Source organism: Phaseolus vulgaris, chromosome 8 (assembly GCF_051622355.1).
Source record: "Phaseolus vulgaris cultivar YP4 chromosome 8, ASM5162235v1, whole genome shotgun sequence".
Lineage (NCBI taxonomy): Eukaryota > Viridiplantae > Streptophyta > Magnoliopsida > Fabales > Fabaceae > Phaseolus > Phaseolus vulgaris.
The window spans coordinates 60,937,233-60,961,189 of record NC_143505.1 but is presented as its reverse complement, the minus strand read 5'-3'; the positions used below and the strand labels follow the sequence as shown (position 1 = coordinate 60,961,189).

Here is a 23,957-nt window from a genome sequence, read left to right as displayed (position 1 = left end):
TTTATTTTGTCATTACTGAAAATGAAAAAAGTTCACCAGTAAATAAAATACTTGTATTAAATGATACATACACTCACACTCACCTTTTATTTTATTTATATATTTTTTTATTATCTATATTTTAAAAAAACTTTAGTTTTTAAAAAATTTATCGAGGTATGTTTAGTCGTTCGTACAAAGTAAGAATTTTGAAGATATTTGTTTGAGATAGATTTTAGTTAATACGATATGAAAATAAAATAAGAAAACACGTGTTATTTTGAGCTTTGGCATCAAAAATTCAAAACTTGATTTTTTTTTATATACACTAAATTAAAATAATATTTTAGTATTTTAAAAATAAAGGTAATATATAAAATTTGAAAACAACTGTTATGTTCAGTAGTAAAATAGTAGTTTCATTTAATGCCATCATAATTATCCAACCAAATAAAAAATTTAATTCACACGCACTCTAAGAAAGTGTTTGATTTAGAGAAAAATAAAATATAGAAGATGAGAATAAATAAGACATAAGTTCAGAAAATAATGAAACTATGTGAGAAATATTTTTTTAAATTATATAATTTAATTGATTTGATAAAAAAATAAATAAATAAAAGATGAGGAATAATAGAAGGATCCTTGTGTTACTATTCGTTTCTCCACCGTAAACAAAACTCATTTTTTAATCGAGCAATGTTTGACAGCCAACAAAGCAAACGAAACGACGTCGTATGAATAGTTGCCTAATTACGAAAATGGGATGTACATTTTCCGTGTCTCTATATAAAGGGAGAGGGTGTGTTTTGAATTTTGCGCGCTCAAATTCTGGTTGCATTTGGGTTTCTGTTCATTCGCTGGTTTGCTCAGCAGTGCAGAATCGAGATAGCTGAAAATGGAGGACATGGACGAGATCGATGCCGTTCCTCAGGTCCACCTTTCATACAAATTTGCCTGAAAACTTCGATTTCCTATTACGTTTTAGATCGATTAGCTAAAAACTTAAATGGCGCCACCGTTCTCTACGGATAGTCAGATTACTACATTTTTTAGGATAGAACTTTGTTGGATAAAATTGATTCACTGAAGTTGAAGCTTGAATCGATTGTGTCAAAACATTCTCATGATTAATCTTTACAGATATAGTAGCTTCAAATGAGTAACACTTCGATCTTTGATTCTCTAATGACTTTTAAACTGTTTTGTTATTCTAGCTAGATTTGTTATGGAAATAGAATTCAAGCCTAGTGCATGATAGCGATGGATAATTATCAGTCATCAATGACAGGAGACATGCCCTTGTCTGCACCGGTTTAGAGTGCTTCTATCTTACCAGTTACTAGAAGTGTCAAGTTTAGGAAAAATGAGTTCCGATTTCATGACGTGATTTCTATTAATATAGAACTTTGTTTACTTACTATTAGTGCAAGTGTTTTGGGTTTTATAATGCATTGCAAGCTGATAAGGAGGTGGTTAGCATAATGAGAAATGGAGTAGATTAATATCTTGAAAAAATAGAGACAAAACATCAGGGGATAAGCTTACAAATATTCTCAAATTTGTGTTGAATAAATTTACGTAATATGAATGAGTTTTATATAGGAGGTTTCATATTAGAAGAAAGAAACTGGCGAAAACATTAAATTTAAGGGTTATCTGGTAAACAAGTTTTGTAATAGTGTAATTTAAATTGAATACTGTCATAGGATGAGGTCTCTCAGCAATAACTTTAATTAAATGCAGAGTAAATTTATAACTACATGATAAAATTAGAGTGATATTTTTAATATTTATTAGCCTAGTGGGAAAAGGCTTTAACCATATCTTAACCATATGGTCATAAACAATTTCTTAGGATTATGAATTGAAGACTGCTCAGTTTCAATTGTTGGTTCCTGTAACTTTTTTACTTAAATGATAGATTTGCTTCACTGCCATCTCAGTCCTTGATTGGAAAATTTGGACTTTTTACAGGTTTACATGGCTTGCATACTAAATGGTCATAGGTAAGCTTCTTTTAATAGCTCACATATCTGTTGTCCAATATTGCATAAAATTGTTTGGTGCAAAAACAAAGTGATAGTTTCCTAGCACTGGGAGTGAAATCGTGTGAAGAATGATGTTGCATGAAGGATATTTGAAATTAAGTGGCAAATTGTTTCAGAAACATTGGAAATAAAATATAATGTGTAATGTTGTAATTTTGACTGCCAAAAAATGGTTACATAATTATGAGAGGTTTGTGCAGCTTAATGTGCTTGTTCCTGCTACATGTATTCCACCTTATTTTTTCTTCTCAAATGCAGAATAGGAGTTTCTTATTATGATTCCACCCTTCGCCAACTTTATGTACTTGAAGTTTGGGATGATGGTGACAAAGGTTTTCCAATTATTGATCTGGGTATGATTTCTTTCTTATCATTGTTGATCTTGAGTTCAGTTTTAGGCAGTAATTTGCACAGCTTGTTTTTGGTTTCTATCCTCCTTAAAAGGAGAAGTTGTGTTGTGTTGTGCTAAACATAATTCTACAAATTCTCTAAAATTAAAAGGAGTTTTCTCCCCCTTTAAATAAATAAAGCATAGAGCAAGAAATCTTAGTTATATCAACTGTAGCAGTTCTGTTTTCTCTTTCACCAGTTCAAATTCCAAGTCCGAGAACATATCCAAAAAGTTTTAAAGCTAAAAGTTATAAAATTGCCAAACAACTTCAACTTCAATTTTAAGCATTTTATTTAAACTTTAACTCTAAAGTAGATTTCATGATCTAAGAAAGTTAATCCAAATGCAATCCTCGGTTTTGCTGTTCCTCCTTGGTGCCATGTGGAATCAAAGTTGAAACTTGAGACTCAGCATAGATATGTTGTCTTTCGATAGAAGTTTCAATATTGTGCTTCATATACCCCTAATGACTTTACGATGAATATTTCTTTTACTTGTTATGAATTCTAGTAAATGAATGTCTTTTGATTTGAATATCTGGTGCAGTGAAATATCAAGCAAACCCTTTGGTTATTTACACAAGCACTAAAAGTGAAGAATCCTTCTTGTCTGCTCTGCAACAAAAGGGTAGGAAGCCCTTAATGCGATTAAGTTACAAAAGACTAGTATTTGAACCCTTGACCCATTGAAGTTACGCAGATGGAGTAGCTGAGTCTCCTACAGTAAAGCTTGTTAAAAGTTCTATATTCAGCTACGAGCAAGCATGGCATAGGTATTGCATCCGCTAAGATCTTAAAGAGAATTCTTAGTCTAATCTTTTGCAGTGTACAGGATGATATATTGAATATTTGAATTATTGATGGATATTGTTGTGTGGACTTTCTGATTCTAAATTTTGATATCATACTTTGATCTATTTTTATACTTTTGTATTTTATGTATGTACGGTTTTCATTGAATGCTTAAAACTTATCCTGTCTATAACACATCCACACACAAAAGTAACTGTTGATTTAGGAACTTACCTTCTCTTTGAAATTGGGGTCATCTTTTTTTATCACACAATTGCCATCATTGCTTCTCTCTTTAACCTTGAAAAGTTTTTATTGTTTTGACTGTTCTGCTTCAGTGAAAGGGTTGAGCAAAAGTCTTGACAATTTACCTCTTAATTTTTTTTATTGTTTTATTCAGCATGCCCATTTTGTTTTGTGGTGGAGGCTATTGTATGACATATTTTATTTGGTGATATGTAAACTCCTTTTTATCAAATAAAAAGGAAAAAAAAAGTAAAAGTGTGCTGCAATTTCAGTATTTTATCACGTTTACTCCCAGAATCCTTATTTTACAGATTAATTTACCTGCGAGTGGCGGGGATGGATGATGGATTAAATGTGAAGGAGAGGATTTACTATGTGAGTTTGAAACCATCGACCATCGTCTTAGTATCTTAGAATTATAAATGCACATGCTTAAATTAGTAATGGAATAATTATTTGTTCTAATTAATTGTTGCTTATATTATAACAAGTTTTGTATGGAAAAATCTTTTGTCCTTTCAATTACTATGGCTGTTGCATTCCCCTTTTTCTCCTCTCTGTTACAACTGCAGCTGAGTTCCATGATGGACATGGGAAGTGAAGTACAGGTTCGTGCTAGTGGTGGCCTTCTTGCAATATTAGAGAATGAAAGGATTGTAGACACTCTTGAACAAAAAGAATCTGGAAATACATCAATCTCAATTCATTCTGTTGCAGAAATTTCACTGTATCCTTATACTTATTTTGCTCAGTGTTAGTAGGCAAAACGTTATTCTTTGTGCTGTTTGAAACTTGAAAGGAGAAAATGTGAGTTCAAAGGTTGTCCTTTACTACGGTGATACAGAAATAACTTTCTCAAACTTGATGCAGCAGCTCATGAAGCATTACAAATATTCCAAATAGACAAGCACCCAAGCCACATGGGAATTGGTAGAGCCAAAGAAGGGTAGTTATTTGCTTAATCTTAAGTATTTTACTTTAACAATATGTAAATATCTAAGGCAATGTCTTAATTGCAGGTTTTCAGTATTTGGAATGATGAATAAGGTTTGTTGAGTTGTTTGAATAGTGTGTGCTAATTTCTTGTCATATAGGATTAATCATTTGTCCTGTATGCAGTGTGTGACTCCGATGGGTAGACGTCTTTTGAGGTAACATGAATAAAAAACAGTGAGAATGCGATGTACTCATCTCTTAAACTTCAGAGCTTATGGTGACATTTTTCTCACATATTTTCCCCTTTTCAGAAATTGGTTCTTAAGGCCTATTCTTGATCTTGAAGTGCTAAACTACCGTTTAAATTGTGTATCCTTCTATGGTCTAGTATGTATGGTCTAATTAGGCTTTACTAGTCTGTATAATCCAAATTTCAGGTTAATAGAAAATTTTACTTAATTTAACTATAGTCCCTTTGGTGATGGATTGTCTATTAGATATCTATTCACTACATATCTTCAACAAATTATCATATAATAATGAAAACTGATGTTTTTCTTTGATGGGAAGTAGATATCTTTTTTTCTACGTTCAGAAGAATTAGTTGCTTCATTACGGGAAACCTTGAAATCTGTAAAGGATATCCCCCACTTGCTGAAGGTATGAAATGTCTCTTCCTCTCTCATCCCTGTTTCTAATAAATTTTGTTTTCTTGTTCTTCTGCACATCTGACTCTATGTTCATTGTCTATTCTTGAAATTCTCTTTTATAGATTATGTTTTGCTTGGACCAAATAAATAATTAAAAAGAGCATGATGTATGCTCATTAAATTTTGGTAAAACATGATATTTTAACTATCACAAAATGCAATGAAAATCTATTTTTATCTTGGGAGCATGCAATACAAGTATTTTTTGAAGATGTGTCAGTCTGTTTTAGTGCAATTATGAATGTGATGTTCCTTTTCGAAGCAAAAGGCTGTATTATTTGCGTACTAACACTTTTTGAAGATTTAATCAATCATTAAAGAAATTTGACTCTCCAAGCTTTACGTGCGCTAGCTCTGATTGGACAGCTCTTCTGAAGGTAAAATTCTCTTTTATGCTTTTCTAGTTTCCAATAGTCATATTTCCTTGTGCTCTAACCTATTAAAATTCACGTCTGCTTCTACATATTAAAAGAAATTTACGTTGTTCTGTTCCTTGAATTTAGTTTTACATGACCCCCAATGGCCTTTAAAAAATTGTAAACTTCGAAACACTTTCTTTGTATATTACAAGTTAAAAGAAGAAATCAAAGGCAACAAATATTATCCTCTTCCCGTTCTCAAATTGTTGCTATTTTCTGCTTGTCTTTTCTTGTCACTGATTAAAAGCGAAGAAATCTTGCTGCATGAAAATTGAAAAATGACAAGATAAAAAACTGTTGCGAATGAAGGCAGGTAATGTTCAGCCCGTGTTAGTTTTGTTGTTGAAGAGGTGGGCAAAATGTTGAACTAGTTAAATAATAAGAAGTCCGGTAAATGATAGGTCAATGCATAAAATTAGCAAAGCAATAGCTTTCATTATGTTTAAATATCTAACAGAGTCAAATACAATAGGATGAAACCAAATAGAATGGGATAAAGTTAACAATTTGTTGTTTGGATATTTTTATAATGGACTGGAACAAAATGAATAGTTCTGTCTCATATATCCCAAAATTGGAATGGAGGTTAAATAGGAGTATTGAATGGAATGGGATGTAAATTGGAATGTATTTCATCATGTTCTGTTTTATTCCATCCCATTTTAAACAATCTAATCAATGGAGCCAGGTATTTCATTTCGTTTTGCTCCAATCTATTGTCTGGCATTTCTTACAATTTGAAGTTTAGGCCTAGCACAATCCTACCAAGTCAGTTTGTAAAGTAAAGATTGCGCAACTTTTATAAGCCAAATCTCTTGGTGAGGCGAGACTAAAAATGCCCCCTTCAATGCTGCAATCAAGGCAGCCCAAAGATGTAAATAAGACGGGTCAAGGATGACTATAATTAACATAGTTTTCGACACTATTAATCCAAACATAGTCTAACTTCTATTTCCACATCAAGAGGATGCGTCATCCTAGATTATTGTCTTTTAAAAAAATTATATAATTAATTGTATATTAAAAAATATGGATGGGATCTTTTTTCATAGTTTTATGGTTTATCCATTATTTTTGTTATATGAGTGTATTCTATGTTGTTGTAGTTCACGTGCATAAAAATACAGCTAAGGAAAAAAGAATATCAAGGTTTTGTTTCCATATTGGGCACTGTTTATTTAAGAAATCCATTTACACGAGTTGTGGAAATGGAGAGGAGATACGTTTATTCATAGATGTTCATAACAATATAATATACTTTCCTTTGCAGCGAAAATTCCATTTTGGGGCTTCCGTACTGATTTTATGTTCATATCATTTGTAGAGTATTTGTGCGCTGTTGCATGTAAACAAGATTTTTGAAGTTGGAATTTCAGAAGGCCTTCGTGAAGAATTGAAGTATTTAAACTTGGATATTGTTGAGAAGGTATTGCATATATGCTCTATTCAAGTGCACTTGTATACATTCTAGCTTAAATGGTTTCACTTTTGATGAGTGACATCACTGCAGGCTAGTTCATGCATAACAGCAGAACTTGGTTATGTCTATGAACTGGTAAGTTTTATTTGTTTGTCTCCTATTAAGTATGAGAAAGACAAGAAAAAGAAATTGCATACAATGTGCCTTGATGCTTTAAAAGCATCTGATTTTCTGAACTGGTGGAGTCAGACGAACCATCTTAAATGTCAATTCAATCGGGAGATTTATTTAATTTCTTTGGATAAAACCGATAGCAGTTTTCCCTTTGTTTAGATTATGGCTTGTGCAGGTAATTGGTGTTATTGATTTAAATAGAACTAAAGAGAAGGGATATGCGACGGTGGTGAAAGAAGGTTTCTGTGACGAGGTTAAACCCAATGTTCTAGTTCCTTTTCTTCGCCTTAGTGTGTGAATGTAATGAATTTAGATAGTATGCAAATGCCACTCAAGTTGAAATATGTGTTGTTCAAATTGTCTCTTCACTCACGTGCCTGGTAGGATGATATTCTAAGCAGACAAATTAGTCCATAGATAAAAATTTATTTTCATTGGTTAAACTGTCTTTACCGTGTCTAAGGTTTAATTTATGAGACTGGATAATTTCGGTATTTTGTAGTTGGATGAGCTGAGGCAAATATATGAGGAAATGCCGGAATTTCTGGAAGAGGTGGCTTTTTGTGTAAATTTTAATTGATCAGAAAAATTATATATATATATAAATATTTTCATCATGATACATATTTTTTGTAGGTTTCATCATTGGAATTGGCTGAACTTCCCGTTCTATGCAAAGACAAGCGTGTTCCGTGTATTGTTTATATACAGCAAATAGGTAGGTAGATCTGACTCTGAATTACATTTGTATCCATAAAATGTGGTAATGGGTCGTTGCATTGCCCGATCTTTATGAAGTACATTTAATAATAAGCATTAAACATTGTTTAGTCCTGTAAATATGATTATGTTTAGTTTTAATTCTTCCATTTATCATGGTGACTGGGTTTGTCACGGATTCAAATATAGAAACAATTTCTTTATGAATTCCAGCTTGTTGTGTGTTGCCTTTGACTATCAACCGAACTTTGTATCTATTGACTAAACTATCACTGTTGTATTTCAATTTGAAAACTCATTTGCATTCTAAGTAGTATTGCCTTCAGGTAAAGGAACCTAAGACCGACTGTCATTATTTTCCAAAGGCTTAATCTCTTGAGCCATATAAATGGTCCATTCAAGGTAAGGCATTGCTCGATAATAGAATTGAGGTGTTCATAAGTAGTGAAAATTTGATTGATAAAGGTTTTGTAATTTGGATTGAGTTTGTTTAGAGAATTAAAATTCTGAATGGGATAAGTATGTGAGGTGCTAGAACACACGTACTCAGACAAGTAAGAAGGTTTTTAGACACTCTCAATGATCTCCGAACAGAGGATTCAAGTCCATTAGGACTAGACATTGATGTTTCGGATGCAATGTGAGATCTTCGAATAGAGACTTCAAGTCCATAAAAACTAGACATTGATGTTTCAGATGTATTGTGAGGCTCATTAGAATAGATAGATATTAATGCATCATCAATGTCTAATTATATTTGATTCTAATACTTGCAACAACCATTTGCCACAACGAGGAATCCTTTACTCCAAGTGTCTCAAATAGTAATTTGCTGGATTTCTGCCACACAATGGCAGGGTGGCGGTGTCCTGCTATTTTGGCTGTTTGACGAACACTAGTTCACATTTTTTTCATTGCATAATCTTTTTTGGCTATTAAACAACACTGGATATCTTATTATTGCACAATGCATATCTTTTTTTTTTGTCTACTGTAGGTTATTTAATGTGTATCTTTGAAGAAAAACCTGAAGAAACCACTCTGGAGACACTTGTAGATTGGGAATACGCAGTATGTTGGTGATTGCACTCGGTCAAGTGATTTACATAATTAATATATTATATTTCGTGGTAGTCATTTCAAATACAGTTTTGTGACACAGATGGAGAGACAAAAAGATACTTTTATCGTACGCCGAAGACACGAGAATTGGATAGTCTGCTGGGAGATATTCACCATAAAATTCTAGGTATTTTAAGCATATATTTGATAGTTCCCTGATTTGTATTTATTTATTTGCTTTGAAGTAAGTAGCCAAGCCTTTGTCCAGACTGGTAACATGCTCTAACCTTGAAATGAAAAAACTCTCTATGTTGAACCGAGTTTAATGCCAATCTATGACTTTGGCTCAATCACGTTGAGTTGCATATGGAGAAACAAATGCATATAAAGACGCAGTAATACACGTATTGTAAGAAATTAAATTTTCATAAAATTGTGGAATTCCTTGACACAGCTTCTGCGGTAGACTTTACCGTAGGAGCTATGAGACGTAATAGATAATTTTGAGTTTGCCTTCAAAAGTTATAACGCTTGGTCTTTGGTGCAAATCTTACTTATTTATGAGTTCTTTTATTCAAGATATGGAGAGGGCAATCACCAGAGATTTGTTTTCCCGTATATTGATGTTCCATACCCTTTTGATAAAGGTGGCAACTTTTGCAGCTGAGCTGGACTGGTAAGATAAATTGTCGATATAATAACTGGTGCTTGCTCATACATTTTTTTATCATTAATAATTTTGTTTCAGCTTTTTGTCAATGGCATTGATTGCACGGCAGAACAACTACGTCAGGCCCTCGTTGACTGAAGAAAATTTGCTTGATATAAAAAATGGAAGGTTCAGATCATCTGGTTATATATAAGAACCTATTGAAGAATCATTGATATGGTTACTGATAAAAACTGGTTTTGTTTGTAGGCATGTTTTGCAGGAAATGACGGTAGACACATTTATTCCTAATGACACTAATATTCTTCATGATGGTAAATAGCTGTACACATACATAACTGATATTAGCCAACTTATATTATTGAAGTCCATTTTGATCAAATTATTTTGTTATTAATCCTCTTCCCTTGTTCTTTACGTTAGGAAGAATAAATATCATCACTGGTCCTAATTTTTCTGGAAAAAGTATCTATATAAAGCAGGTCAGTTATTAGTTCTTTATCTTTCTGGGACATCTATTCCGCAGGATATTGATTGTACTGTTTTAAAATAGCAACTATGCCGAGTTCTCAACTTCTGCTTGCTAATATTCATCTGGTCTGACAACCAAAACACTACAATTGTTAATTTTCATCTGATTTATTTATTTATTTGGGTTTTGCACATTTTTATGTTCCTGACATTCAATCAATTTTTTTCTCTAATTCTATTGAAAAAAAAATTAATTAGCATGTATTTTCGGGATAACAATTACTTAATGGTATTATTATTATTTAACAATTTATTATATAATTTGGTGAATACAATAGCATATACATGAAATCACAACTTAATAAAATTAATTTGCGCTATATTATATTATACTAAAAAAAAATGCCGATCAAAAAAATAAAATAAAAATATTATACTAAAAAATAACATTTTTTAATGTCTTATTTTTGTATGATTATCTCAAAGTAAAACGAAATCTTAACATTTTTATTGTTTCATGTGATGAGCTTGTGCTTATCCACCTTTCCAGCTTCAAGGGTTTTTTTAAGGCACTGTGTTGAAGACTACAAAATATATTGGCTTCGAAATTGCAGTTCTTCAAATAGTTGATTCCTTAACATACACTCTAACGTCTGGCCACTACATGATGTTACTGACCTTGCTCCTTGTTGCTCTGAGATTTATAAAGTAATGAGAAGTATTTTGCAGATTGCTATAATTGTTTTTCTCTCCCACATTGGTAGTTTTGTGCCAGCTGATGCAGCAACTGTGGGTCTAACAGATAGGTATAATTTTCTCATGAATCGCGTCCCTTATGAAACAGGAGTTACACTGTTGAATGCTAATCGTTTTTTATTTCCTGTTTTTGGGGGGAGGTATTTTAGAATATTTTGTGCAACGGGAAGCAGGCTTATGACAGCTGAACAATCAACATTTATGATTGATCTACATCAAATAGGGATGATGCTCAGGTATTCTAAGAAAAAGGCTAATGAGGCTATCTCCATTACATTTAACATAGAACGGTCATAGGAAAAATCTGTATAACCTCCTAGCATCTGGACTATGGTGCAGGATGCCTCTATCTTCCATATCACTCGTTTGTTTTAGTTAACCATTTGGTTTCTATACCAGAGTTAACTTTTCATTTTAACCTCCACCTAAAAGCTTTATATTTTCAATCTATTTTTTTTTATTTTTTTTTATTTTTTATTTTTAACAAATTTTTATATTTTAATTCTTATATCTCTATTTTGTGGTGGTTTACACTGCCAAAAAACTAACCAACAAGGACTAAAATATTGAAAAACATAGAGACTAAAACGTAGAATTTTTGAAAGATCAAACATTATATATGAACAATTAAATAAACGGAGGGTTCTAAGCTAATTTACAGTTTACTAAAAGGATAATGTGTGTGTATATGTCTATATTATTTTTTAATGCATAGAAAATCTACAGGCATGCTACTTCGCAATCTCTGTGTTTGGTGGATGAATTTGGTAAAGGCACTCTTACAGAAGGTCTGTTTCTCCAGTGTTTAGAGTGTCTAAATCATAAATACATGGAATGTGTGTGCTTATTGCAGATGCTAGTTTTTAGCTTCGATTTTTAATCTTCCTTTCAGATGGCGTTGGTCTACTTGCTGGAACCATAAATCACTTTGTCACGTGTCATGAACCTCCAAAGGTTTAACCTCTTTTACTGAAATTATATAATGTGTGTATTAATTCAACTTTTCAGGATTTACAATATCATTTTTTGAGCAGCATGCTTCGCAGCATTTTCTTGTGATGAACATCTTTATGCTTCCAGTTGCCGTCGTCTCATGTCTATAATCTTTTGAGTATTCCTTTACAAGTCTATTTCTGTTATTTTACCTTTCAACTATAGTCATTTTTCTTAATTACATTAAATAATCTTTTTTTGGTACATTTAAAATTATATTTTTTTTAATTTTTGCATATTTTACACATCATTATATATTTATACGCTGATGTGTCAGAATAAAAAATTGTTGCTGTTATGTGTTAATATGTTAACAATCCCTGTAAATCTATACTACCATCTTACAACATTGTATAATAAATTTTATTCAATATTTTAATTAAATATTTTAGTATTAAAAATAATTGTCGAAAAGGTTGGTTTTGGAAAAGCAGGTGTCAATTATTTTTTGCTTTTGCAAAATTAAGCCGTTTTGATGTCATTTCATTTTCTTTGGTGATACTTCATCATAGTGTTACCCATTTAGCAAAATGGTAAAATGCATGAAAATTAAAGAACATGATGGTAAAACATATAATTGTCAAAATATATTCAGTACTATTCATTAACATGAAATATTTGAAAAACAGGTTAAGTCATTTTTAACATTGAGTTAAGTCAATTGACAAAAAGAAACTGTGAATTACATTGAGTTAAGTATTTTTAACTTAGTTGATTTAGAGTTTAAGATTTAAGATTTTTGTGATAGGTTTAAGTTTAGAATAAAGTTTGTTTGATAAGGCAAATAGTAAAATTTACTTTACAAAACTATTTTATAATTGTTTTTAAGAATAAAATACTATTTATAATAAAAATAATAATTTATTTCAGTGTCAAATGAATGTAATCAGTGTCAAGGTTCGCAAAGATTTAAATTTTAAAAATACATATTATTTTATTTAATATTTTTTAAGCAAGTTAAAATTATCTGTTAACTCAAAATGAAGTCAGGTTACACTGACAAATTATAGCTCTTTTACAAAATAGGTCAAATCCATATAATTTTTTAGGTAACTTATGTTAGACTGAATCAGTCAACTTGGCTCGTCTGACCATTCCTAGAGATTAAAAAGCGTGGGTAGTAAATGGTATAATAATGATAGTTAAATGTTAAGATATATAATTAAGTTTTGTTGTTTTTTTTAATTAACCGGCAAGCATTCGGTTTTTCGGACATTGTTATCGAAAAACAAATTCTCAGGAAATTTTATTAAGCTGAAGTATTAAGTCAGAACCTAGAGTCGAACTGTAATCCAAAAATATAATCACAATTGGTGAAATGACTAGATACAGTTTCTCATATAGATTTTAACTGTCATTTGTTCTGCAAATTTTGTAGGTTTTTCTGTGCACTCATCTCATGGATTTATTGCATGGACAATCCTTGACCAAGGTTATTTAGTGCATACACTTATACTTGTGCAAGGAGTTTCAAGTATTTGAACTCCTCGGTTGAGTAACCATAAACTTAATTCCTTTGAAACTATTTCAGTCTGAGCAGATTAAGTTTTACACAATGAGTATACTGAGGCCTGACGACAATTCCACATATATCGACGACATTGTATTTTTATACAGGTATGTTTTGTTGATTCTGCCATGCAGTATGCTAAAAGAACTATATTTACCATCCTAAGGTTATTTGATGTCAAAAGAAGGACTTGATGGATATTAGGAAGGCTATTGTACTTCACTTGATCCGACATTATAACAAACATGTGTTGTATTTAAAAAAAGTTAATGTAATAGATGCAATTTTTTTAGTCTAAGACCAGAGATGGAAAACTGATTTCCAAAAATTATATATTTAAGCTTGCATCTATTTCGGTGGGCTCATCCTGAACATTAAAATATGCACATGATGATAGTATTTGGTCTATGCAATGCCCTAGGCAGAGGAGCTTTCATTGTACTTTGCCCTTGTACTTTGTCTATACTATTGAGATAGTATAGAATTGTAGTGGGTCTGCTTTTCGAGGAGATTTCATCTTTGTTATTATCATTTTTGTTGCAGGCTTGTCCCTGGACATGCGCATCATAGCTACGGTATGCTTGCCTTATTCAGTATGTTATGTCTAGAATATTAGAGATATACTTTCTAAAACAATAAAGGAATGATGTTAAACACATTCTGTAATACATCATTTGGTGAATTTTAATAAATTCCAGCACAGAGAAGTGTCTTTAAAAATGTGTTGAAGAGTGTGTTACTAACATTTTTTGCAATATCAATTGAAATACCAATGAAAATGATGTGTTCGGTTTTTGGAATCCTGCAGGGCTGCATTGTGCACTGCTTGCTGGTAATTAACAAAACTGCTGCTTAAAAATGATATTTCCTGATAAAAAATACACACGCATATTGTTCATTCTTTTCTTTTTTATAAAAAAATAAATTAAGCATATTTTGTTTTCTGTTTTTTTTTCTTTCCTTGAAATGAAACAAGCTGCACCGTTCCTGCAGGTGTACCTGAGGAAATCGTAAAAAGAGCAGCTGCTGTGTTGGATGCTGTTTCAAATAATAATCATGTCGAGCGGTTATGCAATGAGAACATCTCTGCCCAAGATCGTCAATACAAGGTGAAATTTTAATTTCATACATAAGTCAAATTATAGCTTTGGATACTGTTTACCCTCATATATGTTTATTTATATTTCCGAATGGAATGCAGGATGCCATGGATAAATTGTTGGAATTCGATATTGAAAAAGGCGACTTAAAACTTTTCTTTGAAGATATATTTTCTCTATCGTGAGTGAAAGTCTTATCTGTTGGTCGTTTTCGAAGGAATTATTGCGATGCCATGTGCGATGGTATAACATTTATACCGAGATGAGTTGCATACATTTTTATTGAGCATCCTTTTTGGAGAATTATATCTTCCTATAGCAGAGTCTTTTACATTGTTTATCAACGGCAAGCTAAAAAATTAGTTGCATGTGCAAAGTTTAGAGAGTGAATAGATTCAATCATATATAAACATAACTGATAGGATTTTCATCAGAAGTCTGTTAGGTTAAGACTTACACCATCTTTCTCACAGGAATGCACCTTCATCTCATGTTGTGCCAATTTAGATATGTCATCCACTCCAAGTAACATAATGCATATTTGGCTAACCAAAGATCATTTTTCATGAACCTGGCTCTGGGATTTTATTTTTCCACCCCCATTCGACTTTTTTTTATCGGCAAGAAAAAATAAATTAATATGAACTACTTTAAGGGTGACTCAACCCTTATACATAATGATAACACAACAGTACTTCAAAACTCCTTCTAACCTACCTAATCCTTCTAACTTTAAAACAATAAACATCCCAGTCAAAGGAATAAATCTTACATAAGCTCATTTAATTAAAAATATATCAGTCATAGGATCAATGCACCACTCAAAATAAGTAAAACAAATAGAATCAAATTTAGATGTTGTCCAAGATCAAACTTTTAATTGAGTCATGGTAAACATTTCTAAATGGGCGATCACTATTCTATCTTATGCTTATTCGACTTTTAATATGGAGTTAGAAAAAAGAGAGAAAAAAATGTGATTGAAGAGTTAATGAATGATGAAGTTCAGGCTGCTACTAGTTGTCTCATATTAATGGGAGATGCGTAAGCTGAAGAACCATCGAAAAGTCTGTTAACAAATATACGAGAAGCTGCCTCCGTAGGATGGAATTGGTCAAAGAAGATGTGATCTTGTCTATTAGGACAAAGGTTTGACAATGGCAGGCAGGGAGCCCTGGCATTCAGCTCCCCTAGTCCACAACAAGCACCTTTTACCTCACTAAATCCTGAAAACAGATTTCAACTCTTTTTAATTACAATCCGATATTTTTTTTAAAGATATCAATTAATAATTTTAAAAGAATTTTTTTTGATAAAAACGGCTTTAAATTTAATACATCAAAATTTAACAAGCTTTTATTTAATATTTGCATTTTTAAACCCTTAATAAAACCCTAAACCAGATTTAGGAATTTTTTTTTTAAAATGTCAAGTGAGTGTTTGTGTTGGTTGGGGTTGACATGAAGTGGATGAAAGTGAATTAAATCAGATTTTTAGAGATCATAAGTGTAGTGGAGTCAAGTAACCCTAAATATGTGATGAAGTCTTCCTATACATACCCAATTCTTTTAACATAATTTCAAAATCTAACATAAATACCAAAATTTTAAATTTTTTCAGAATATTTTTGTGGGCCCCAGAATAAAAAAAATATTATTAATTTTTTTGAATATTTTCGTGGGCCCCATAATAAAAATAAAATATTATTATTTTTGCCACATGGCCAATTGTATGTAAAGCAACTCCATTTGCCGTTTTTCAACCTGATCTTTGTATTTAGCCCCATGTGTATATGTTGTGATAACTTGATTATTTATCATGGACAATATAATAAGGATAGTGTGGTAGTAAGCGAGAATACCGTAGGAAGCTGGACTTTGAATGAGGTCGTTGATGGCAGCATAAGTGTCAAAATAGGAGTAGATTATCCCTCCATTCTCTGATTGCCATTCCATCAACATCGATTGAAGGGCTTCATTATACTTTACAGACCAGTAATTTACTTCTACAACGCATTCCGTTTTGTTCTTCAGCCTGAACTCAGGGCAGCATCCCAGTGTTCCAACTCCCGCGATCTCAAATTTACGTCCACCATGATCGTATAATCTCTACACAAAATTCAAAAGTTTCCAGAAATTAAAAATAAAAAAAAAAGTCAATGACACAACCTAAGCACAATCATTGTGTGTGGTACCTGCAGTTGCAATTTTAGTGAGAAAGCCATGGAATCCACGTACTGGTGTGGGGTGCTTTTCTTACGAAGATCTGATGACTCAAAGTATGCAAAGAGGTCGTTGCTGCCAATCACCACAACAAAAACTGATTTTGAGAGATGTTTTTGGAGACCATCTGCTCCTTTTTCTCGCGTCATTTCCTCGTGCACAATTGAGTAGTAGTCCACTTGTTTCGTCAACGGTATTGATTGTCTCTGAATTCATAATAAACGACAATATTATGTTCAAGAACCCCACAAGTCATAGGGCAAATGATAGAGCCCAAAAGCAAATAGAATGAAGAGCATGTTATCAACAAACCTTACATCGATTTGAAAGGTTGTGTTAAATTTAAAACTTTCCTCTCTAGATTTATTTAGAATTTATTCTAATAAGAGTTTGTTGAACTGATAAGGCCATTTATTACGTGATGATTGAACCATTCATAAATATATAGTTTCAGTATAATTTAGAGAATTTCGACTTGACCTTTCATAGCATATAAATCAAATTTATAAGTTGAGTTAGACTTAAAAAATTTCAATTTTAAAAATATTATACCAACAATCACTACAAGAAAATCATGAAATAGAAACCAAATTGTAGAAACCAAAATAATTAGTTGCAATAGTAACTAAATTAAATATCATTTTAGAAACTAAAAATAAATTTGATTTCTAAATTAATTTCTATTATTGTTAAATAGTTTCTAAATTGGTATCTAATTAGCAACCAAAGTTTTTGCTACCAAATTTAGAAACTAAATAATTGGTAGTTAAAACCTGAGTTGCTGAGTTGCTAATTAGATACCAATTTAAAAACTATTTAACAATAATAGAAAATAATAGAAACTAATTTAGAAACCAAATTTTTTGTTAGTTTCTAAAATGGTCTCTATTTTAGTTCCTATTGTAACTAATTATTCTGATCTCTAAAAATTGTTTCTATTTCATGATTTTCTTGTAGTGAATAGGGATTTTTTTTTCTTTTTCTCAAATTATTTTTATCTAAGTAATAACATATGCACAGGAGTGGAAAGAAGAGAGAGAATGATAATGATAATGATAAATAAAAAATAATAAATAAGCAATATTGAAAATAATATAGATTAAATTCAGACTTCTAAAATAAAGTATGAAAAAAAGATAAAAATAACAAAACATGTATATGAAATTTGTTAATGATGTGGTTAATTCTAAAGAAAAGGAACTACGTCCCTATCTAGATTTAAATGGTCCATGTCTTTCAAAAAGATGGACCCAAAACACCAGGCCTACTTCAGGTCCATCCTGGGTCAGATTCCCACAACCCTATTTGGCTCATATCTTCCACATACACCATAAATGAATAAAGGTAAAAAAGAAAAAAATAAAAATAAACTACTTTTAGTGACTTACATAACGTTCGTCAGAACCATCAAATATTCCAGCTCCTGCAGAGGCAAAGCTAACACCATCCATGAAGGTTGCACTGTTTTTGTTGGCCTTTGATGTTAGGGAGAGGTAAGGTGGCGAAGTTGCCAAACCCAATTTCTCAGCTGCATGTTCAATCCACATAACACAATTATTACATTAACTTTTTTTATGAGAAAATAAATAAATAAATAAGAACTATTCAGTAGTGATTCAACTCTTATACAAAATAAATAAATAAAATTTAATTTTATTGAAGGAGATTCCACATCGAATAGAGATGAACTATTCATGATATGTTCCTTATGGTAACTGAATTCATAAATTATAGTGAACAAATAATCCGAGCTACTAGATATATTGGTCAAGGTCTCATGATTACCTTATCTCATGCAAATAGGATACCCGTAACTATTCAATATCCTTATGAAAAAATAATCTCAACGTTTTCGCGGGCAAATACATTTTGAATTTGATAAATGCATTGCTTGTGAAGTATGTGTTCGTGTCTGTCCTATAGATCTACTCATTAATTCATTGTATATAAGTGGATGCAATCCTCATTCTCATGAACCGGTTTTATGGGATTGAATTAGGCTTAAAGTCCACTTCGTAACATTTATTACCGGAAAAAAGTTAACCTTATATAAATCATATGATCAAGACACCAAGAGAAAAAAAAATGCTATAAAATTTATCTATATATCCAAATTGTTGTTTTTTTTGCCATAACCATATTAGTCAACTGTTTATTTTTATAATAATAAAGTTCAAAAGTTTTATTAAGTTTGTGCACCAAACTATCTATTTTATGCTTTTCGGTTGTCACTGCACATGTTGGTGTTCTTTTTCAATGTTTTCCGGGTCTCACTTTATGAATATCTTACAGGTGAAGAATTTAAAATTGCAGAAAACAAATTTTCCTTCCAAAAATATCTGTCAACAATATATATTTTAGCCAGATATTGATTAAGCATCCAATAATCTTATGATCAGAAGACCCATATATGTGTTAAACAAGTAACAATGTGAGAATAACTTTTCTTATAAGCTAACTTTTGAAGATGAATTAGGTCAACTAAAATTTTAACATGAAATCACTAGTTATCAGATTCTCATCTCTCAATTTCTTCATCCATTATCTAATTTTTGAAAGTAATATATATATATAAAAGTAGAAGGATGCATATAACACCACATAAATTAATATTTGAGATTGAATCAGTTCAAACAAATTATAAAACATATAACTATATAGGTTCAAGACTACCTGAGAAGACAGAATTCAGTATAATTGAAAAAATTTCAGTGTCTTTGAAGTTGAAGTGCATGATGAGACCAACATAGATATATTGTTGAAATTTCATAACTTTGCAGTGATTTTGAAATATATATGCATAAATCATGACATGATTGTATGAACATTTGAAAGGGCAATGGTTAGAGATTGTTTGGGAATGAATTACCAACAAAATCTGCAGCATTCTTGCCGTTGCTGAATCTCCCAGTTGGTTTGTGAGTAGGAAAATCAATGCCATAGTGACGATGATTTGCCTTGGCAATGGAAAGAGTCAAGTAATTGTTGTTGCCAACATCCACAAGTGAGTCTCCAAACACATACACAGCAGGAACCATTTCAGCCTTTGAAGAACCAAAGATGAAAAAGCCATAGATCAGATAGAACAAACACCCCACAGAACTTTTTTTCTCCATCTTGGTTGGTGTTTATGTGTGCTCCAAATTGTTGCTGGTTTAGGACTTTAGGGTGTGTGGAGGTAGCAACTGTTGGATTAGTATTTAAAGATACCCTAAAGCTGGATGAAAGGTTCTGGTTTATGTGTGTGAAAACAAATATTTGATTGAATGGTAGTGAGAGATAGTGGAGCAACACTATTCTGCACATATTCCTTCCACTGCAACTGATCTTTATTTTATTATCAATGATGTGTAATATGTTAATGGGACAAATATTGTCAATGTCAAAAGGAAAAATTCTCACACTTGTTGTCTGGTTTTTAGTTTTTACCTCAACAACTAAACTGTGACAAAGTTCATTAATCCTGCTTCTGATAACTCACTAATAATATTTTGAAACTCTATAATGTTCCGATCTCTTCCAAGAAATAAGATAACTAAGGTTGTAGCAGAAAAAAAATATTTAAATTAGTATTAACCTTGACTTCTAAACGATATGAAACTATATATAAACTATTCTGAATTATCATGATTATAACATCTGAATCAATCATGTTTAAAGAGTCATGATTGTTATTAATACAATATACACTACAAAACAATTATAAAATAGAAACCAATTTTTAGAGACCAAAATAATTAATTGCAATAGTAACTAAATTAGAAACCATTTTCGAAATTAAAAAAAATTGGTTTCTAAATCAGTTTCTATTATTGTTAAATATTTTCTAAATTGGTATCTAATTAGCTACCAAGGTTTTAACTACCAATGTTAATTAGATACTAATTTAGAAACTATTTAATAATGATAAAAACTAATTTATAAATCAAAATTGTAGTTTCTAAAATGTCTCTAATTTAGTTACTTTTGCAACTAATTATTTTAGTATCTAAAAATTGGTTTCTATTTTATGATTTTTTTAGTGATATATAATTGGATGAAAACAAATAGTCATCACAATAACAACCAAATAGGAATTACTCCAAATTACAATTTTTTAATAGTAGAGAAATATTTTTTATTTAAAATAGATTGAAATTTTTTAGAAGATTTGTTCAATGAAAATATTTTTTTTAAAAAGAAGTCAATTAATAAAAGGTGAAAACATGCATATCCTTATTGTTTTGTTTTTTCTTTTATGGTTTGATTTAATAGATGGGTTGTAAAGCATTGGTAGCCACATCAAAATGTGCAATATCCAACAAGTGAAAGCCTCATTCAGCACAAAAAGTAAAAAGCTTCTATATACTTGTATATATTCCCTGCACAAATAATTCTCTTAACCTAAAGACATTTCAAAACCCTCATGTTCTTAAAGTGTATAGTTGTACACATTTAAGGTCCACAATGGTCCCCCCAGTATTTTAGCTTTGAAAACTATGCTGAAAGTATATATTATACACAAAGTTTTCAAATTTTCACATACCAATTTATATACTTCATCCCACTATCCCTCTCCCAATTCATGAGCCAATATTTGTGTTCTGATTTGCATTCGTTCCACCTTCACTGTCCATATTCTTCCCATTTTTCTATGTTCATAATGATTTTGTTCCTAGCTACTATACAATCCTCGAGTTCTTAAATTGTAAAAGTTCTTGTATGAAGATACACAAATTTGATACATATTCTGTATATTGTCTAAGAAATCTTCAAATTTTGAAGGGTATTGTAAGATGAATTTGTTTATGGTTCCTATTTTTATTCTTTAGGTTTTTTTTATATATAATTTAAGTATTTCTCTTTTTTTATTTGTAAATAATAAATAAAATAAAATGAGACACTTCAAAGGTGTCATAATCCTTATATAGACACTTCTATAACTGAATGACGTTTTTGTAACTGCATGGGTAGTACTTTATATACCCCTACGCTTCATGTAATATGGTGTGAGTGAAATATATAATGAAATATAAGTTCTTTCTCTCTCTTCCGTTCACTTAGCTTAACATGGTATCAAGAGCTCCCTGTTTTTTTTTTTCTGTCATGTCTTCCGCTACGTCCACAGTTTCTGCTTCTTCTTCCTCTTCTTTTTCTTCCCCTCACTTCTTTACCACACCAATTTCGTTGAAACTGTCTGAAGAAAACTTTCTGCTGTGGAAGCAGCAGGTCCTTGCAACCACTGATGGGTTACTCCTCTCTCACTTTCTTGATGGCTCTTGTGTCCCTTCCTCTGTTCTTCCACCTGTTACTGAGGGCTCCACCCCGTGTGCCAATCCTGCCTTTACTCGATACAAACAGCAAGATAGTTTGCTCGTGGCATGGATGTTAGCCTCCATGACCACACCGTTTCTCACCAAGATGGTGGGCCTGAACTCCTCCGCTGAGATTTGGGAGGTTCTTCACACCTATTTCGCTGCCAACACACGTGCACAGATCAAGAAGTTCCGATTGCGTCTCAAGAACCCCAAGAATGCGCGCTTTGTTTCCACGTATCTCTTGGATATCAAGAAGACTGTTGATCTTCTTGCTGCCATAGGAGCCCCTGTTTCTGTTGACGACCATGTGGAAACAATTCTTGATGGACTTTCTGCTGATTTTGATCCTTTTGTTGCCTTCATCATGTCCCGCAAAGAGGCGTACACTATTGATGAAATCGAAGCTCTCTTGTTAGCTCAAGAAGAGCGTCTCGCTAAACATCTTCAGGTTGATCATCTCACTGTTCCGCCCACAGCCGATGTTGCTACGTGGACTTCTACGCGTTCCACCCATGGCAACTCTCACCGCAAGCCTGGTGGCTCTCGTGGTGGTCGTGGCGTCATGCATGCTCCTTCGACTTCAGGACGTCTTTCCCACTACAGACCCTCACATACTGACTCTTGGGTCTCGTCTCGCCCTGTTTGTCAAATCTGCAAGAAGCATGGCCACTCTGCGGATGTGTGTTGGCAGCGGTATCATCCTTCTTCGTCTAATAATATGACGACACATTATTCCTCTTACTCTTCTCCGGATTGTGTTCCTAGTGACGCGTCCATACTTGGTGCGCCTTCCTCCATGGATGACCCTCTTTGGTATCCGGATAGTGGCGCTACTCACCACATCACCAACTCTCCTTCTGTTTATTCCAATAAACAACATTTTGCAGGTTCTGAAACGGTTAAAATGGGTAATGGAAAAGGTTTGTGCATCTCCCATATTGGCTCTGCTTCTTTATCCGCTGGTACTCACAGTACGTCCCTTCATTTAAACGATCTTTTGCTCGTGCCTGATATCACAAAAAATCTCCTTAGTGTCTCAAAATTCTCTCGTGATAACAATGTTTTCTTCATATTTTACCCTCACTCGTGTTATGTTGTGCATCAGGATACGAAGCAAGTCCTTCTTCAAGGAACTCTTAAAGATGGGCTGTACACCTTTCCTGGCTTAAAGGCTTCATCACCATACTCTGCTAATTCTCTTTCTTTTACTGGAAACAGTGCCACTATCAATCTCTGGCATCAGCGTTTTGGTCATTGCCATTTAACACCCTTAAAGAAAATTCTTTCGTCTTGTAATATCTCTGTAAAGCATGATCTTCATTTCTGTGCTGCCTGTGCGCGTGCTAAGTGTCATCAGTTCCCTTATCCCACTACGTTAACTGTCTACACTGCTCCTTTACAACTTGTGTATACTGATATTTGGGGTCCTGCTTCTGTCCCTGCTTCTAATGGAGCTCGCTATTATGTGTCTTTTCTAGATGCTTTTACCAAATTTACATGGATTTATGTTCTGCATACCAAGTCTCAAGTTTCACATGCTTTCAAAAAATTTAAAGCCTTGGTTGAAAACCAAACTGGCCATAAAATCCGTAATCTGCAAACTGATAATCCACGTGAATTTCTTGCCTTAACTCCCTTTCTCCAACAACAGGGTATACATCACCGTTTAACATGCCCTTACACGCACCAGCAAAATGGTTCTGTGGAAAGAAAGCACTGCCACATTGTGGACATGGGTTTAGCGTTGCTTGCTCATGCTCATCTTCTCCTAAAGTTTTGGGCTGAGGCTTTTATTTCTGCCGTTCATATTATTAATGTTCTCCCCTCTTCCCCTATACAAGGTGACACGCCTCATCAAAAACTTTTTCACACCACTCCTAATTACGCTCATTTTAAGGTTTTTGGTTGCGCTTGTTATCCTAATCTTCGCCCCTATAACACACGTAAATTTGCCTTTCGTTCTCAGTGCTGTTTGTTCCTTGGTTACAGTCTTCACCGTGCTGGTTATATTTGTCTCACTGCAGATGGAAAAACTATTA

At 32.5% G+C, this 23,957-nt stretch overlaps 2 protein-coding genes across 7 annotated transcripts; one reads left to right on the top strand and one right to left on the bottom strand.

Moving 5' to 3' along the window:
- The first annotated feature begins 799 nt into the window (after nucleotides 1-799).
- MSH5 (MUTS-homolog 5) lies at nucleotides 800-14,966 on the top strand. Of its 6 annotated transcripts, XM_068632169.2 has the most exons (34): nucleotides 800-913; nucleotides 1,957-1,988; nucleotides 2,289-2,383; nucleotides 2,968-3,048; nucleotides 3,121-3,193; nucleotides 3,770-3,833; nucleotides 4,031-4,185; nucleotides 4,303-4,404; nucleotides 4,478-4,505; nucleotides 4,578-4,609; nucleotides 4,706-4,763; nucleotides 4,968-5,054; nucleotides 5,425-5,481; nucleotides 6,848-6,949; nucleotides 7,034-7,078; nucleotides 7,293-7,370; nucleotides 7,620-7,670; nucleotides 7,754-7,835; nucleotides 8,835-8,908; nucleotides 8,987-9,086; nucleotides 9,479-9,575; nucleotides 9,648-9,737; nucleotides 9,819-9,883; nucleotides 9,993-10,051; nucleotides 10,770-10,846; nucleotides 10,946-11,032; nucleotides 11,523-11,584; nucleotides 11,689-11,750; nucleotides 13,168-13,221; nucleotides 13,321-13,406; nucleotides 13,843-13,874; nucleotides 14,108-14,131; nucleotides 14,293-14,408; nucleotides 14,501-14,966. In XM_068632169.2, exons 1-34 carry the CDS (start codon nucleotides 878-880, stop codon nucleotides 14,582-14,584), a joined length of 2,427 nt encoding a protein of 808 aa, XP_068488270.2. In that variant the 5' UTR covers nucleotides 800-877; the 3' UTR covers nucleotides 14,585-14,966. The 6 variants fall into 6 exon arrangements, 4 of the variants coding, with proteins under 4 accessions (XP_068488270.2, XP_090150629.1, XP_068488271.2 ...); XM_090294503.1 differs by lacking the exon at nucleotides 7,293-7,370; XM_068632170.2 differs by lacking the exon at nucleotides 14,108-14,131 and having other exon boundaries at nucleotides 14,501-14,715.
- Nucleotides 14,967-15,153: 187 nt separating this feature from the next.
- LOC137826266 (GDSL esterase/lipase At5g55050) lies at nucleotides 15,154-19,952 on the bottom strand. Its single transcript, XM_068632171.2, has 5 exons — nucleotides 19,491-19,952; nucleotides 18,010-18,149; nucleotides 16,594-16,827; nucleotides 16,261-16,507; nucleotides 15,154-15,625 (listed from the first exon to the last, which is right to left on the bottom strand). The coding sequence occupies exons 1-5, from the start codon at nucleotides 19,735-19,737 to the stop codon at nucleotides 15,405-15,407; spliced, it is 1,089 nt and encodes a 362-aa protein (XP_068488272.1). The 5' UTR covers nucleotides 19,738-19,952; the 3' UTR covers nucleotides 15,154-15,404.
- Nucleotides 19,953-23,957: the final 4,005 nt, after the last annotated feature.